Source organism: Pseudonaja textilis, chromosome 10 (genome assembly GCF_049901715.1).
Source record: "Pseudonaja textilis isolate UNSWEBS1 chromosome 10, rPseTex1.2, whole genome shotgun sequence".
Taxonomy (NCBI): Eukaryota; Metazoa; Chordata; class Lepidosauria; order Squamata; family Elapidae; genus Pseudonaja; species Pseudonaja textilis.
Genome location: NC_141999.1, coordinates 21,003,509 through 21,020,960, shown reverse-complemented (window position 1 = coordinate 21,020,960; position 17,452 = coordinate 21,003,509). Strand labels below are relative to the sequence as shown.

The 17,452-nt window shown below is 45.5% G+C and overlaps 2 protein-coding genes and 1 long non-coding RNA gene across 4 annotated transcripts; 1 reads left to right on the top strand and 2 right to left on the bottom strand.

Moving 5' to 3' along the window:
- Window positions 1-11,891, bottom strand: DEDD2 (death effector domain containing 2). 2 transcript variants are annotated; one of them, XM_026715419.2, is made up of 6 exons: window positions 11,602-11,891; window positions 9,234-9,890; window positions 8,794-8,904; window positions 8,218-8,346; window positions 1,728-2,123; window positions 1-821 (listed from the first exon to the last, which is right to left on the bottom strand). In XM_026715419.2, exons 2-5 carry the CDS (start codon window positions 9,706-9,708, stop codon window positions 1,750-1,752), a joined length of 1,089 nt encoding a protein of 362 aa, XP_026571204.1. In that variant the 5' UTR covers window positions 9,709-9,890; window positions 11,602-11,891; the 3' UTR covers window positions 1-821; window positions 1,728-1,749. The 2 variants fall into 2 exon arrangements, with proteins under 2 accessions (XP_026571204.1, XP_026571203.1); XM_026715418.2 differs by having other exon boundaries at window positions 11,244-11,772.
- Window positions 3,753-6,289, bottom strand: LOC148124969 (uncharacterized). The gene is made up of 2 exons (XR_015744861.1): window positions 6,155-6,289; window positions 3,753-4,731 (listed from the first exon to the last, which is right to left on the bottom strand). It is a non-coding gene; the product is annotated as an uncharacterized LOC148124969 (long non-coding RNA).
- A 98-nt stretch (window positions 11,892-11,989) lies between the features above and the next one.
- Window positions 11,990-15,807, top strand: LOC113446002 (zinc finger protein 574-like). Its single transcript, XM_026715417.2, has 2 exons — window positions 11,990-12,116; window positions 12,813-15,807. Exon 2 carries the CDS (start codon window positions 12,824-12,826, stop codon window positions 15,395-15,397), a length of 2,574 nt encoding a protein of 857 aa, XP_026571202.2. The 5' UTR covers window positions 11,990-12,116; window positions 12,813-12,823; the 3' UTR covers window positions 15,398-15,807.
- Window positions 15,808-17,452: the final 1,645 nt, after the last annotated feature.

Sequence of the window (17,452 nt, the reverse complement as noted above, 5' to 3'; positions counted from 1 at the left end):
TTGCAAATTATCTTCTTTATTAACATTGTCACTTGTAAATACAATACATTAAGAATTTTGTCCAAAAGTGGTTTTTGTTTGGGGTTCTTTTTGGTAAAAAAAATACAATTTTTAAATTACATATTTCCGCCTCTTCCGGCTGCAATTTAGCAGCTTCCTTAACCCAGAAAACAATCCAAATCTTTTCATCTTTTTAAAGTCTATTATTTATAGTATATACAAAGAACCACAGAATTGAAAAGTGTCATTAGAAAAGTGACTCAAGCTTCCACCCTTATGATCAACCCTTGCAACGTGGGACTGGGTTGTATTTTTTTCATAAAAGGGAAGAAATCTACCCAGCACCATCTTTAAGAACATAAAGTTTTTCTTCCAAGAAAAAGAGTAGTTAAAGTAATCTACTCTGCTGCCATCTTTTGACCAAGTGTACCTGCTACTTTGCAAAATTACTCTCTAGTGTTGCAAGAGCACACACAAAAATGACACGTACAGGTTGCAAGCATGAGATACACAAGTCAGGCTGAAAGAGTGTCAAGGTCCTTCAATGCTTCATTAAGCAGATAAATCATCTTCACAAAGATTTTCCTTTTGGCTCCAAATGAGAGGAATCCAGGCTGAATTATTGCCTTTGTTCGTATTCTGCTACATCAAGATCATTCTTGGCTTGTTCTTTCAATGCTTCTGTGGCATAATTGATTCCTGGGAACCCCGTCATTGCCAAGATCCAGCCCTGTCGCATGACGGAATGATTATTTTCTAAAGTTTTTTTTTCCCCTGAAGTCTATATCCAAACAATAATCAAGTAATAAAAATGAAGTACCCTGTAAAAAAAAAAGAGAAAGCAGAAAGTTAAAGCAGAGGTCTAACTTGATACTTAGCTCGTTTGCAAGCAGTATTCACTGTATCTCTTCGGGAGAGTGTCTATATCTCAAGATATCTCTAGGATCTAGTTATGCTGTTGCCTTTTTTTCTAGTGCCATTTATTTTTATCTTGTGCTACAGGTAGCTCTCGACTTATGAATATAATTGGGAGCAGAGGCAGTCATTAAATGAGTTGTGCCCAATTTCATTATCTTTTTTGTTAAGCGAATCATGCAGTCATTAAGCAAATCCAGCTCCCCCTATTGACTTGGAAGAAGCCCCCTGGGAAGGTCACAAATAACGACATGACCTCAGATTCAACTGCTGTAAATACATACTAGTTGCCAAGTGCTCAAATATGTATCATGTGACCATGGGGGTGCTGTGATGGTCATAAGTGGAAGGATCAGTTGCAAGTCACTATTTCAGTGCCATTGTTACTTTGAACAGTTGCTAAATAAATAATTGTCTAAGTCAAAGGCCACCTGTATATATTCTAAACAGAAATGCTTCCATAAATTATTTATTGGGTACTAGGCAGGAAATAATTGCCTACATATTCAGCAGCATATCATGAGGCTACCTTGTTCTAGGAAACAGAAGCCTGTAATATCAAAACAAAAACCACATCACATCACAGTTCTGTATATTTAAAAAAAACAGCTTCATTTATTAATTAGGCTCTTTGCAGATCAAGGCCACCTCAAATTCTCCAAAGCACCAAGTATTTCTGTTGCCCTTCTTATTTGTAGAGCTGATTCAAAGGAGTAAAGTTTCTGAAAGTTTGCTCCTTTGGGACTTCTGAAAAATGAGAGCTCCTTAGTAATTCCAACATACTGCCACTGGCTAATTTGGAAGGAACATACCTATGTCACCTAGCTGTTGCCGTTACCACACCTGGGGACTAACATTTTCCAGTAACAAACGTCGACCCTCCTCATAATCATCCTCATCCACGTTGACTAGCAGCCGAATAGCTTCCTGGCCCACAGCTTCTTTGAGAGAGTCTGTGATGAAGACGCCTTTCAATGCCTCAAGCAGAGAGCCATTCATATAGTCACTCCAAAAGGCATCCAGGTAAGACAGCTCTGAGAACTTGATGTCACAGATGATTGAGCCCAAGTCACGGGATTTCAGGATAGTGTTTGACTGCCCAAACACATCAAACTGACGCTCCAAATGGTTCTGCTTATTGGATATCACATTCTGACGCAAGACGGGCTCATGTTGACAATATTCTGCCCGAACACGAAGCCGGATGTCTGAGAGGAACACACGGAAGAGAGAGAGAAAAACAGAAGGAGGGGAAGAAAGAAAAAGAGGGCCATTAGAGCTGTCGGGTCACAAACAGAGCAAGAAGACAAACACACAGTCATGCAGCAGTATTCTAGGGTCAGGCTTTCAATAGTCCTGAGTATAAAGACCAACCAAGCTGAAGCTCAAGCCCAATCAGGATTCCCCCAAAATTCAGGGACCTGAAGGAGTCAGGCTCAGCAAGGGGCATTTCCACTAATTTTTAGGTGTTCCTCTGGCACAAAGTTAGAGCTGAACTTCATTTATACTTCTGTTAGCCTCCATATCCAGCCTGTAACACCTCCCTATTTCAGATTAAATATGAATACACATCCAGCCTCAATTCCTACCCAGAGGAGCAAAAGGACAAATCCCTTAGTGTAGCATACCCTCCACCATTACCATCTATGCCTGCTGTCAGACATCAGCATAGCTCCTAATATGATGGAAATAGTTTTCAGTCAATGGACGTTAACTTATACGTCTCAAACAACTTGAATTAATGGAATGTAAGGCGAGATCAACCGGATCTATTGGCTGGATTTGAAAAGAGCCTGAACTAAAACGAGGGACCTATTCTGCACAAAGCCTTGTTGTTTATATTCTGAACATACTGACATGCTGCTAGACAGGTTTACTACTGTGGTGCAGATACCTCACTAATTACCAACGTTCAGCTCTAACTATGGAAGCAAAAGAACAGGTCTGTTTTGTTCAATCACCCCCAATGTTATCATCAGCATTGTAGCTGAACGTGTTAGAAGGTTCAAAAGGGAGGGATAAATGGAACGAATACAGAGTAAGATACGTTTAAGAAAAATGAGGCAGGTGGTGCATTACATACGCTTAACAAGGCCGTCAGCTTTAATTTCTCTGTGTCTTGTGGTCATCACCTGTAGAAGCATTAACTCAAAGTGCAGTCACAGCCCTTTTCCAGTAACTTTGCACGGCCTGGAGCCCAAACCCACCCAGACCACCAAGCTACAAGAAGCTTTTCAGTAGCTGAGAGCCCTCAAGCAGCATGACCTTCAGAATCCTCCCACCCCCACCCCCGATGGGCAACAGCAAAGCTGTGCCACAAACTGCATTTAACAGTGGCCCATAGCATTGATTGGTTTTTAATTCAATGGCAGACAGCCAGTACGCAGCAAAATTTAAACACATGTTTAAAGACCTGCATGAGCTTCTACTGGAAACATTTCCTTTCCGCCCACATTTATGATCACTGTACCAGAAGGTTGCTAGTCCATACACTCCACACCCGCTCGCCTTGATAAGGCAGCACGTTAAAGGACTTAGCTACTGGGCCACTGGAAACCATTTTGGGGTTCCAAATACAGGCTCCCACCCGACTGCTGACTAGATACATTAAAGTTGACAATCTCCCCTTGCACTGTACATAGCTTAAAATACAGACATTTTGCATCCATGATTTGGCACATGATTTCTAATATCAACAATGTTCTGGAGTACTTCATGAGGCAGCTGTCAGAGTTGGCGTTAACATACTGGCAATCCTTGAATCACAGTTACATTGCACTTGAACGGATTTAGCCGCTTTCTTTCCTCCCCAGGACACGATGAGAATTAAGACTGTATGAAAGAATCCCAGCTTTTATTTCCAAACAGGCAGGAGGAAGCATATCAAATTACAGGCTCTGGCTATGTGGGAAAGGTCTTCTGCATAAATGACTCCTAGACTGAGGGAATTAGTTCAACCATTTTCCACAGCCAGCAGTAATGCAAGCTCTGAACAGCTGCGCTGAATTAAACACTGAACTCATGGGCAAAAACACCAGCTGAGGCAGCACAAACACTACCACACTCACCCACCCACCCACATCAATTCCAGGCCCCGGTCCCAGTGAAATAATCCCACTGCGGTTATTATGTAGAAGACAAACATGAAAAACTTGTTTCTGAGCCAGATACTGCACACAGGCTTCTGCCAAGGTCTTTTCCCAAGTTTGAGTCACAGTAGCAAGAATGAAGGAAAAGCCTTCAGGTCCATTATCACTCAAGTAGGATGGTTTCAGAGAAGGAGGCCTGTCACCTCAGTATCCATGCAACCCCATTAGTGTATGTTCAACACTATTCAAAGATTACAAACTAGTATCAGGTGACCCAACCAGAAACAGAGAACTTTAAACTCTCAGTTTCTGAGACATGTTGGGATCTATAGATCATCCTGAATCAGATATCATCTTTATTTATTTATAATAAATTAATAATAATCTATATATTATGCCGCCCACTACCCAAAACAAAAATTAAATATTTACAGGCCAACAAAAACCATTACAGACAATGAAACCACAGAAAAAGGCCTCCATTGCGCTGAAGGCCACAAGTCCCAAAGTCCAAGGCTGTGTCCCTCACAGCTTGTATAAGAGTGCTGCAGGGTCCAGTTGCAGGTTCGCTTCTAACATAGAAGAAGCGCTGAAGAGGCAGGTGAAATAATCAAGTGGGACACACTTAGTTTTTGCTTTTAAACTTGTTTGGGTATTTTTACCAGTGTCTGGTACTTGGCCCGCTTGCCTGGGCCAATACTTATGCTTTTCCAGGGATGGATTTCAACTGTGGACCGAGAGAAACATGGTTCAAGACTTTTAGCACATGGTAACATTAAGAAATCATTCTGAGATCATATTGTAAAAGAACACAAAAAATGGCGTAAAGAACCTAAGCTAACTTCTGACATGGACTGCTGCAGATACCAGACTTAATAGAGAAATTTCTCTACAACGTCATAAACAGGTAATCCTCAACTTGCAACCACAAATGGGGGCCAGAATTTCTGTTGCTTGGTAAAGTGGCTGTTAAAGTGAGTCGTGCCCAGTTTTACAACTTCTTTGCCATGGTTGTTAAAAATGAATAACTGAACTTATTAAAAGAATCATGCGGTGATTAAACAAACCCAGCATTTCTCCACTGGCCTTGTTTATTGGAAGCGGCTCAGAAGGTTGCAACAGGTGATTGTGTGATCCTGGGATGCTGCAACCTTCATAAATATATGCTAGTTGACAAGTGCCTGAATTCTGATCACTTGACCATGGTGACGCAGTGCAGGGATTGATTTTAAGTCACTTTTTTCAGTGCTGTTGTAACTTCAAAAAGTCACTAAGCAAATGATTGTAAGTTGAGAATTACCTGTAGTTTTATTATTATTACTGAGAACCAAGTGACACACAAATCATCTTTCTTATTATATTTACTGGAACCGGGAAATGCTAACTAGTGACAACAATGAACAATTTCAGGAATATCAACAATTATGAATGCATATACCAATAATAAATGTCGACTAACCAGAAGGAACTGCCCAAGCAAACTGATGTGAAGAATTAAAGGGCATTTCTACTCCAATCAAAGGGATTTTAAAAAAAGGAGCCCCTAAGAATCCCATAGCAGTTATAATGATCTGATATCTGCAGTAGTAATTATATGCAAAATTAAGCTCAGTTGATAGGGAGGCCTTCAATGGACTGACATATCAAAGAATGGCAACTCCCAAAGAGCAAATCCCTCACAGCTATACTATCCCAGCCTGTTTCCATCACATTAGGGGTGGGCAACTATAGCAACTATGCCCTATGGACTTCAACTCCCAGAATTCCTAAGCCGGCATGGCTGACTCAGGAAGTCTGGAAGCACAGAATTCTGGAAGAATTCTGGAACCACGGGTCATAAAATCACCATAGTTGTTGACCCTTGCATCAGGCCCTGCTAGAGGTTTGGGGCACAAGGCCCTCACAGTGCTGGTCTGGAGTAGCTCTAACCAGTATCATAAACCCAGGAGCTGACAGTGCAGCCCTGTCCCCTATGGGCATTCAAAACAGTCAAACATGTCTTTATGAAGTGGCTGTCTGAGAGGCTGGCATGCAGGGTGGGCAACCTTTTTTTTTTTTTCTCTAGAAATAGTAACTCAGCAGATATCATAAAATACAAATTTGCTTTTCACAAAGAACTGGTGGAAATTCGGGTGCATGGATTCATTTACCTTTGCGAGACCATTCTGTGAGGAGAGTGCACAAGTGAGACAGAGTCTCTTTATCATCAACTTTTGCTTAGTAACCTGGAATTTAAATGGTGGATTGAGAAAGAATTGGCAGAAATCAAGCAGCAACAAAAAAATGTTCATTCGGGAGTTTGCATGGATTTTTCTTCATTACGGTATTGCTCTTTCAAACTGAGATAGCCTACAGTACTATAGCATACCAGAACGGGTTTAGTTTTGCAACTCAAAAAGGTAATAAAATAGCAGAGCTCATTTCAGAAGCAGCTGCCTATGAATCTTAAATTCTGCCCCAGTGAAGCAAGGTGATGTTACAAAGAATACAGGCAACAGTCTAGGTGTTGAATGGAGCTTACAATTTGATCCTTGCACCTACCCGGCAGTAGCCTTAGCTGCACCTTGAAGTTGCAGTTTTGAGACTCATTGTATTATTTTTGAACATTCTTCGTTAGAACCCATGGCCTGTAAATTGGTCAGATGGTAAGTGTTTTTGTGCATTCGTTTTTGTTTCATTTGCATTGCGCTGACACAAACACAAGAGCACAAGAGACTTCTGCAGGGATCATCTGCCAGCTCTGGGTACCCATTGGCTGAATGAGGGTGCTACAAACCAGGCAGGTGGAACACACTTCCAGATAAGGAAACTGTAAACACATTATGTGGTTTGTCATAGACAAAGGTCCACCTGCAGATTTCACAGTTTTCTTATGCAGAGTCCTCAACTAGTAAGAAAGACATATAGTGTCTGAGACAACTTTACATTATTCAAAGGAGATAAAATATGCTGGTCTTAGAGACAGGCACTTACGCAGAGCTGGAAACCAAGACAGAAATCTGACAGTTAATTCACCTGTGTGATTTTAGTTTACAATTTAGATATGTACTGCTGATTTCAGCAAAGTATAATTCAGCAGATTACTACTACCAACCAAGGCAGGAGGATAAACTCCTTCGAAAATCAAAAGAAACCAGGCAGCACCAATTCAATAATAGCTCAAATCAAGTGTTGGCCTCTGATAAAAGGATTGGCAAGTCATTCCAAAGAATACAACAGCTAATTTACTTAGCAAACATATTCAATGTTGTCTCCAATCAAATTAGTATGGCCGTATTACTCATGAGTTTTATTACTACCATCCCGCAGAGAATGACCTTGTGGTATGTATGAACACCTTGCAGGAATGATTATTTTCCTGATGACTTAGTAGGAAAACAAAACTAGCTTCAAAGGAAACTTGGTTTACCCTCCAGTTTTTGTTATTTATCTAAATGTAAAAAAGGCCTTTTAAATCTTCCTATTCTGAGCCCAGAAGTTTTTCATTTGGAATTAATGCTTTCACCAGAATCTGATGCATTTTTTCATCTGAAGTTATTAAACAAAAGTGGAACTAACCAGATTATCTTGCATTTCTCCAGCTCAACACAGATATCATCAGAGTCATTAAGATACTCTCTTCAAGACCAGCATATGAAACACTTCAGTGTACTGAAATAAGTCTCCCCAAAGCTGATGTTATGGATAACCAAGTTGGAAGGCATTCATAAAATTTGTTATGCAAGATGCCCAAGAAATTATGTATGAAGCTGGGGTATATGTATTTTGAGCATAAATTTGTTTTGATGGTAGTGAAAAAATAGTTATCTATTACTAGATTACACAGGAAACTGAAGACAAATTCCATGAAGTGGACTGGAGACTTACCACCCTCTCTCAAGGAGGGGCCAAAAACTCCTATTCTCATTTAGTAGAACCAAGTTTAATATCAAGTTTAAATTGCACTTAATATTGTAAGCCAAACCTCAGGCTACCTACACGAGACAGCCTCTGTAATGCAGCTACTGCATCTCTTTTTCCTCCCCCAACCAACTCTACTCCCTTGCGATTCTAGTCAAAGAAAAAGAAATTGAACAAACGACCCTTAATTGAAACCAAGAGGTTGCTAATGTGTTTTAGAGTGGTTTCATGGGTTTTCAAAATGAAAAAAAGAAATAAAAAATCCAGATCAAATGCATCCCAAGAACACAGCGCATGCCAGGCAGACACCTACCACAAGTCACTTTGGTGGGAGCTGGAACCTCCTGCTTTGGAGCAGAAGCTGCTTTAGCTCCCCGCCGTCTACAAACTGTAGCCTTAGACCGACCTCTGCTTACTCGCTTCCGTTTGCTTGAATTGGAGCCTAGAGAAAGAGAGGGGAGGGGGGACGATACAGGTTTTTACTGGTGCTCCCCATGAGCCTAGTAACAGAAGAGAATCTCTTTAGTTTACGGTTGAATTGTGAGATCCCTGGCGCTCTCCAGGCTTGGTTGTTTGCTTGCAGATGTTTAATTACTGACTAGGTAACATCAGTGCTAGCAAGCGTGGGGCTTGCTAAAAATAAATCTCGTATTACACAAACCTGCCATTCTACATCCATGATTCATGAATTTCAAACACCAGATAGTAATTAGTTATAATTTATCTGAAAAAATGTTAGTTTAGAATGGATCTTTTATTAGGCACAGGATTATACTGCTTAGTATTAATATCTTGATTTTTATAAAAGTTTAGCATCTGTAATAAACAGTTAAAAGACAAATCAGAACATAGAATATTATTCTCTTTTCAAATGGCACCATTCACATACCTGTCTCCCACTGATCATGGCGAGGCTCTGAAGAGGCTGAATTCAGACAGTTGTCCACTTGTTGGTCTGCTGACAGAACAGATGGTCCATAGGTGTATCTTTCAGGAGAAACTAGAATCAAAAAAAGTTTTGAAAGTTAGGCAGTACTTCAACTGGAAGAGTTCTGTAAGGAAACACCACCAGTCGGTCAAATCAGCTTGGATTCCAGTTCTGCTGTTCTTATAATCACAATATTCAAAAGAGTAATATATGCAAAGAATTATTCAGTGCCTGAAATTGTCATAACCATTTGCCCCCTTTAACATTTATCTTACAATAAGCAAAACTGCTACAGGATAGGTGGAAATGACCTAGGATTAAATATCCACTAAGAAAAGAAACTTTGTGAGATTCAGTCAACAATAAAATGTTACATTTTTTCTACTGCTCCAATCCAGTACCTGTACGCTGCCTTTTCAGGGTAACATATGGCAATAGATCATGCCTTGTTAGCACCCTCAGAAGCTGTAAAAGCTGTACAAAGTTGGTTTCATCACATCTGCCTCTCCTCTCCAACTCCAGGAGCAGTTGGACACCATTCTTTGGCTGCCATTTCTCTGCAACTGCCTCAAGGTTGCCATCCTTCCTCCCCAAATTACACTGGCACTGATTTTTCCTCTTCCATTTTTCTAATGCTGGTGAGGTAAGCTCAGAGCCACCTTCTTCTGCTGCTGCCACGGTCCAAAGGGCAGGATCCAATGGATGAGTCCAGGGCTGTGTCTCATCCAGAAGGAAGGAGAGCACTTCCACATCATTCTCTGTGAGCTGAGAACCAATGACTTCAAACATCTGATGCAGGGAAACCATCCCATAATATTCAAGGCATTCTTCTTCTTCCCAAATGTGGGCAAAAAGTTGCCTTCTCATGTCAGCCATGTAAAAACGTGAATCCTAGGAAGCTTTAAAGACTACAAACTAGGACTGAATGGATACGCTGTATTCTGAAAACAGATGGAAAAAGAAGAGACTTTTGCCAAGTTGAATTAAGAAAATACAAAAACTGATCTGAAGTCTTGAAGGAAGATCCTTTCAGATTCCCAGTTTCACCACTCAAGAATCTGTAAATGAGAAATGGGAGTTATTGGATCAGATCAAGCCTTCCATTGTTGCCTCAATTAAGACAATAAATATACAGCTCTACATCATTAATGCTACATGCCTATGGTGTGTGTGTGTGTACACTTGCATGCACGTGCCTGAGTCAAGCGTTGACTCCTGGTGACTATTTGGACAAGACTTTTCGGTTTTCTTGATCACCTTTGTTTTCTCCAGAAGTGGCTTGCCATTAACTCCTTCCTTAAGATAGAGTGAGTGACTAACACCATTCATTTAGCGTATGGCAAATACGTGGACTTATAGTAATTCAAATGTTCGTGTCCAGTCCACCCAGCCATTCAAGGACAAGGGTGGACTATGTTGAAAAAAAAATCAGTCACCCAGCTGTCTTGTTGCCTTCACCAGGCAAGACAAGAACTGCATAGTCTCACCACTTCTATCCTGGTGCCTTTAGCCGCCATAAACTGGTTTCTAACAAGGCCAAGTGGTAAGGAAGGGGAAAGAAAGAAAGAAAGAAAGAAAGAAAGAAAGAAAGAAAGAAAGAAAGAGAGAGAGAGAGAGAGAGAGAGAGAGAAAGAAAGAAAGAAAGAAAGAAAGAGAGAGAGAGAGAGAGAGGGCCAGAGAGCACCATTCCGATTCCCCCAGTAAAAGCCAGCGACGACCCCTTTCTCGAACCGTCCCTTTGGACAAGGCAAAATGCTGTTTCATGGCCGACCAGACGGACGCCTTTCCAACAGCCTGCAAGGCACGGACACACCGCGCGAGGGCAGCCGCGGGCCTTCCCTGCCCCTCCCCCTCCCCCTCCTCCCCCCCCCCCGCCGCTCGTCACAAGGAGCAGCACAACCATCCGAGGTGTGGACGAACCCAGCTCGGCGCAGCTCCGCCCGCCCCCAGCAGCCCGAAACTCCGCCCCTGCAGGGACAGAGAGCCCCGCCCACAAGAGGGGAGGGGCGGCGGCCGTCTTCCCGTCGGAACAACCGTCTGAAGCCCCTCCCCCACGGCTCGTTTCACCTGTTTTTGACGTCCCCTCCCCACTTCCTCGACCCAGACAAGCCTCCCCTCCCCACCGCTGTTTCCCCCCTCACGTCGCCCCTTCCCGTGTTTTGTCATTTCGCTCCTCTCCATTTCTTTCTTTTATTCCTCGCGAAGCCTTCTGCCCTCCCCACCGTCGTTGTTTTTCTGACAGCGGGCCACCCCCTCAAACGCCTCTCCCTCAAATACACCTCACAACTACCGCCTCCTCCCTTCCTGCCTTCTTTTATCGGTGCCCCCGACTCCCTCCTCTTAAAATCCCAGGTGTCATTCGCCACCTTTTTTCCTGAGCGCCCCTACGAAATAAATTAGCCCCCCCTCACCGGATCTCCCGTCGCCACAGCCGTCACCGCCGCCGTTTCAATCTTTCTGGCACCTTCGACTCATCTGCGCCTGCGCCCCCCCACCCCAAAACGGGTAGGCACCTGACCGCGCATGCGCTCCAAGCCTGTTTGTCTTGTCTCGCCCCAAGGCGAAGAGGCGGCCTCTCCCGCGCATGCGCCGAGACCGTCCCTGGCAGGTCTAAGCTATGTCGGTCCCTGTGTCGTGTTCTCCCGTTCACGTGGCCGCTCGCTACTGTCCCCGTGACTCGCGTGCGGGGTGGGGTTAGTCGTTCAATAACAACTGGCACGCTGCCGCCTTCACCCCCTATATTGGAGTCGACTGAAACCAGTTACTGACCTGAGGCGAAAAAGGCGACACTGCTGTCTTTATGCTTTAACGGCGACGCAGTGTTTACGTAAAGTGGTATCAAGGAAACGGCGCTGATTACGTAATCAGCGTCCTCGAGAGTATATGCGGAGGCGGTCTTTACGCCTAGACACAAAAGAGCGGGGGTGGGGGGAGGAAAACGAAGCGCAGGTCTTCATCCTCGTGACGGGGCGGGCTAAAGAGCGGCCAGGCCCGCCCATCTCCCCTCAAGCTGCGGTGCTGATTGGCCAGGGCTTTTCATGCTTCCCTCTCGCTGCTCTCCTGAAGGAGGGGCTGGAATGTCACGAAAATCCTCCGCGGCGGCCCGCCTCTCTAGTATCGAGGTCTCTGATTGGCTCCCTCGGGGTTGTGGGGAGGCAATGAGAGGGCGCGGTGCAGCCTAGGCCGACCGGGGCCTGCGTGACGAGGGAGCGGCGAAAGAGAGAGGGAGAGACTCGGCTAACGCCGGCTGGGAGCCGCGGCGGTGGGTTCGGCCCATGGGCCGGGTGAGTGCGGCGCCCTTTACCACGGTCGGAGCCGTCCCCTCGCCAGGGACCGCCTTTGCCTTCCGAGCCACCGCTTCCCTCCGCCCGGCGAGTCCTTCTGTCCAGCCTGCGCCCCTGTCAGGCTCTCTCCCCACCCCCCAGGCTGGGTTCACCTTTGACCTGCGGTGCTGCATGTCCCCCGCCCCCGCCGATGTTGCTACAAACCAACATCAAACAATGGCTTAGCTCCAATCAGTCCTGGCTAGAACGGAAGGAGCTGGTTTGGGAGAAGGAAGCCCAAGAGGGAAGCGTCTTTGGGCCATGGAAGTGCTGAAAGTGGCCTTCTCTGCTCCTCGTTTCCTTGGTGGTTCTTTCTCTGCAAAGAGCTCAGGGGGGGTGATACTTGGCCCCCTTCCTCCTCCTCCTCCTCCCAGCCAGCAGAGGGGATTTCAGTGTAGCATCTTCATCAGTGGACTTGCTTTTACACAAAATAACTTTTTAAATCTGCCTTAGGTTCCTTTTCTTCAAGGATAGCGTTTTCTAGCAAGTCCTGTTCATTTTCTTAGGTTGAAAATGCCATTCCTTTGTGGGTCAATGTGTTCTTCCTGCCATTGGTTTTGTGCACTTTTTTTTTTTTGGCAACCTTGCTTTCATTAAGGTTTCTTTCTCTCTCTCTCTCTCTCTACAATCTGTCCTTCCTCTCGTCCTTCCCCTCAGGTGTTATCACAATGGCAGAGGAGTTGGCTCCCTCCGTGTTTTTCCAGCATCAGTATATGTGTTCGGAGTGCGGACTTCTCTACAACACTTTGGAGGCGGTGCTGCTCCACCACCAGAGCCATTTAGGGGAGTCCTGTGAGGTTGCAGCCGCTGCCACAGTTGCCAAAGCGGAATCCCAACAAGACAGCCGGTATCAGTGCCTGGAATGTGGGTGTGTCTTGTGCTCACCTGATGAACTGTTAGCGCACCAGGAAGTGCATCCCAGGGAAGTACCAACCCGCCCTTCATCTCTCCCAGCCACCACTGGACAGATCCGCTACCAATGCAATGAATGTCATGAACTTTTTCCTTCTACGAGCCTCTGGCTAGCTCACCGCCGGACACACCAGAAACAGGAGGCAAACTCTTCTCCATCAAATTTACCACCTTCTCAGCCACCTCCTTCCCCTCTTCCCCAAATACCCAATCCTCAGCCTCCCCAGATCTCTTGCCCCCCAACCTTGCAGGAACTACATCCGTTATCGTCGCCGCCGCCTGTTCCCCCCATGCACCCTTATGAATGCTCAGAATGTTCCTGCCTTTTCTTAACGCCGGAGGAGCTGCTGGAGCACCAGGGCGAACATTTTACTGAGATCGAGAAAGAGAGCGGGGAGCCAGTTGAGGTGGCCACACAAGAGGCATCCAGCCCCCACATGTCCCCAGGGCCAGGCTCTGAGGAAACGACACCAGCGCCTCCCCCTGCTCAGGTTTTCTGTTGCACCAAGTGCAAGCAGGCCTTCGGTACAATGTCGGCGCTGCAAAAACACCAACAGGAGCATGTGGAGAGCAGCGAGGAATTCCTGTGTGGGGAATGCCAGCGTGGCTTCACCACAGCCAAGCGGTTATTGGCTCACCAGCGGGTGCACGTGGACGGCACATACGAGTGTCCAAATTGCAACAAGATCTTCAAAAAGGCAGCCTCTCTTGAGCAGCACATGCGCATCCATAAAGGCGAGGCCCTCTACCTCTGTGTGGACTGTGGGCTCGGCTTCTCCACCGAGATGACCTTAATCATGCACCGGAAAAACCACACGGCCAATCCCTTGCACCGCTGTCACTGTGGCAAGACTTTTAGCAACATGACCAAGTTCCTTTACCATCGACGCACACACGCTGGCAAGAGTGGGATCCCAGCCGCTCGGGGGGCCGGAGGAGACCCTGCCTCTGGGCAGCCTACTGAGCAAGTGCCCAGTGAGGAGGAAGCACTTGTGAATGGTTCTGCCCCTTCCTCCCTTTCCCCAGGGAACTCAGCCGAGGTCTCCAGTGGTGGGTTCCTGTGTCCTCAGTGTGGAAAGGCGTTCTCTACCCATATTCGGATGGTGCGGCATAAGCGAGTCGTCCACGTGTTGGAGCGCAAGCACAAATGCCCCACCTGCGGCAAAAAGTTCAAGAAGCTGGTGCATGTGCGGAATCACCTGCGGACGCACACGGGGGAGAGGCCCTTCCAGTGCTCCGAATGTGGCAAGACGTTTGTTTCCCAGGCTAACTTGGCCCGGCACCATGTAACCCACACCGGAGAACGGCCTTACCAGTGCCAGGTCTGCGACAAGCGCTTCACTCAGTCCTCTAACCTTCGCCAGCATCGCCTTTTGCACGTGGCTCCTAACGGAGACGGGCCCCACTCGTGTGACGAGTGCGGGGCTGCGTTTCTCCGAGCCCGCCAGCTAGCCTTGCATCGAACGGTACACACAGGGTGCTTGCCTTTCCCTTGTCCGGAGTGCGACAAATCCTTTTCACGCCATCATCTCCTTGAACTGCACCGGCTTAGCCACTCTGGGCACGAGCCTCACCGCTGCCCAGACTGTGGCGCTCTTTTCGTGGCGGCCTCCAAGCTGCAGGAGCACCGCTGCACCAAGCAAATCGAGCAGGGGAGCCTCCAGCAGTCATACCTCTGCACGTCTTGTGGCAAATACTTGGGCTCATTGGCCAAGCTGACGTTGCATCAGCTGGTCCATTCGGGGCAGCGTCCATACAACTGTCCCCTCTGCGGGAAAGCCTTCACCACCCCTAGCGGGCTGAGCCGACATCAACAGCGCCATGCTGGCCTGCGCCCTCACAAGTGCCCTACCTGCAACAAGACATTTGTGGCAGCCTCGGGGCTGCAGCTGCACCAGCGCACGCACACGGGCGAGCGTCCGTTCCTCTGCCCAGATTGCGGCAAAGCTTTCCGGCAGGCCACCCATCTTCGTGAACACCGACGCCTGCACACCGGGGAGCGCCCCTACCGCTGTCCAGATTGTGGCAAGGCCTTTGTGCAGTCCATGCACCTGGCGGAGCACAGGCGGATCCACACTGGGGAGCGCCCTCACCCTTGTCCCCTCTGCGCCAAGACTTTCAAGACCGTCTCGAACTTGCGGAGCCACCGCAAAACGCACACAGCGCTGGCTGACGGCCAGGATGCTCTGCAGTCTTCCGAATCTCTTGTAACTTCCGGCCAGTCCACCCAAACCATTATGTGCACCAAGTTTGGAGAGACAATTGCTATCATTGAGAGTGCAGAGCCTCTCCCCATGATGGAGACCATAGAGATCTATCTAGAGATGTAAATTTCCCAGGAATGTAGAAGCTGTGCCAGGGGAGGGGAATTTCCCATCTTTTTCCGTATTTAAAGTTACAAAGACGTGCGAGGGCCGTGTCCACCCTTTTGCCTTGGTGCAGAGGTTTTAATTATCTTTTAACTCTTCTGTATTCAAAGGCTTAACATGCCAGTGGGAAACAGAGAGCACCGTCTCTTTGTGCATTCTTCAGCAGGCTTCTCATAGCACCAAAAGTTGCTCATCAGCCGTTTTAGTTTCATATGGAGGCCTAAGCTACAATTTATGGACCTCATTTTGAGAATTTCTCTGGGCAGTTCCTTTTTTGTCTTGGGGGTGTGTGCTGTGGGTTGGAGTTGAGCCAGTTACCTTGACCAGAGTCAGGTGTTTATTGTAAATTAAAAGAGATGTGTTATATTCCAGTTACGGTCTCCCATTTCATTATCTGAGATTCTAAGGAATGGCTCGAACCAGTATCCAGGACAGGCTGTCCTACAGCTTGACTTTGAATTATGTCCTTGCTTTGGTGGGGAGGGAGATGTTATTGGCTATTGTCACACAAAGTTGTAATTTTATAATAGAATAACACTGCTACATCTTAAGGCAAAAGAAGGGGATACTTTTGTGCTTTGATAGTTTGACAGAGTTTTATTATGCCTGCAGTCCTAGAAAAACAAGCCATGTTTTAATTAAAACTGCCCCATCTGAGTAACAAGTACAGGATTTCTGCTTTAATAGGTAACTCCTAGCTGAAAGCCAGTTCCATTTTTTTTTTAAATTGGAAAAGCTCTGTGCCGTCTTTAATGATTGGCATATGACGACTGATGAACACTCACGTTTTAAAACTCAAGAAATTTTTATGACAATTTTCCAGACCAAAATATTTTAGCATAATGGGAAAAGGAAATAATGATTTCAATGGGTAGTCCATCTCCCTGGGTAGTTTTTGTTTTACAATGTTGTATTTGCTGCGTTTGGACGTTACATTAACATGACCGATGTAACCCAATCCGAGTTCACCCAGTGTTACTAGATTTTAACTATGTTGGCTGGCTTCACAAAAAACATGGAAGTATTTGCGGAATCTGGAATTGTTAGCAAACAGGCATGTTAACATGTGAGGATATTGCCTTTTTTTACAATATAAAACTCAAAGACAATCTTAACTACCAAAGCAGATGGAAACAGTAGGGTAAATAGGTAAAAGCTGACACTGTTCAGTGAAAAGATTCCAGTGTAACAACTAACCATGGAATTGTGCCACTTGGTTGGGGCCATAATGGATATGTTAATTGTGCACACCTAGCTACAATCCAGTGGACAAGTTCTCAGCTAATGTTAAAGGCTATTTTTTTTAAATTGGGGTGTAGTTCAATAGCAAGCATGACAGCTGACATGGCTAAGGCAGACTGCAAGTCCCCCACTCATATACATTGAATGAAGTAGAGCTATGTAATCCAATCTAAAATGCCAGAAGCATTCTTTTGTGAACCTGAATTCTGTATAGGACAAAGGTCTTCAAACTTGGCAAGTTTAAGATTTGTGGACTTCAACTTCCAGAATTCAACTCCAGAATGACTGGAGGAGGAATTCTGGGAGTTGAAGTCCACAAGTCTTAAAGCTGTCAAGTTTGAAGATCCCGGTATTGGAGAATTTATGACATTTCAAGTATTAACACACGGAACATGAGGCTGGGGCCTAAAGTAGATACATAGCTCTAGTTCCCCATATCTACTGCAAAAGAGTCAACCACAAATGCTTGGGGTGGCAAAAACATTGATCCCAACATTAAGGAGCCAATTTAAAAGAAAAAAGAAAAAACTTGAACATTCAGATTTAAATAGAGAAACTAGGATGGTACACAACTGAACCAATTCCACCCTCACTGAGATCTGTACAGATAGTCCTCAACTTACAACCACAATTGAGCCCAACATTTATGTTGCTAAGCGAGACATTTGTTAAGTGAGTTTTGCCCCATTTTACAATTTCTCACGCTACATTTGTTAAATGAACCACTGCAGTTGTAAAATTAACACAGCTGTTAAGTGAATCTGGTTTCCCCCA

What these genes read in the sequence shown, in the direction of transcription:
- DEDD2 (XM_026715419.2), bottom strand. Translation starts at nt 9,708, where the DNA reads ATGGCTGACATGAGAAGGCAACTTTTTGCCCACATTTGGGAAGAAGAA. An exon ending in CCATGATCAGTGGGAGACAG is followed by an intron (nt 8,347 to 8,793) that starts GTATGTGAATGG and finishes CTCTTTCTCTAG; the next exon opens with GCTCCAATTCAAGCAAACGG. An exon ending in TCCCACCAAAGTGACTTGTG is followed by an intron (nt 2,124 to 8,217) that starts GTAGGTGTCTGC and finishes TGTTCCTCTCAG; the next exon opens with ACATCCGGCTTCGTGTTCGG.
- LOC113446002 (XM_026715417.2), top strand. Translation starts at nt 12,824, where the DNA reads ATGGCAGAGGAGTTGGCTCCCTCCGTGTTTTTCCAGCATCAGTATATG.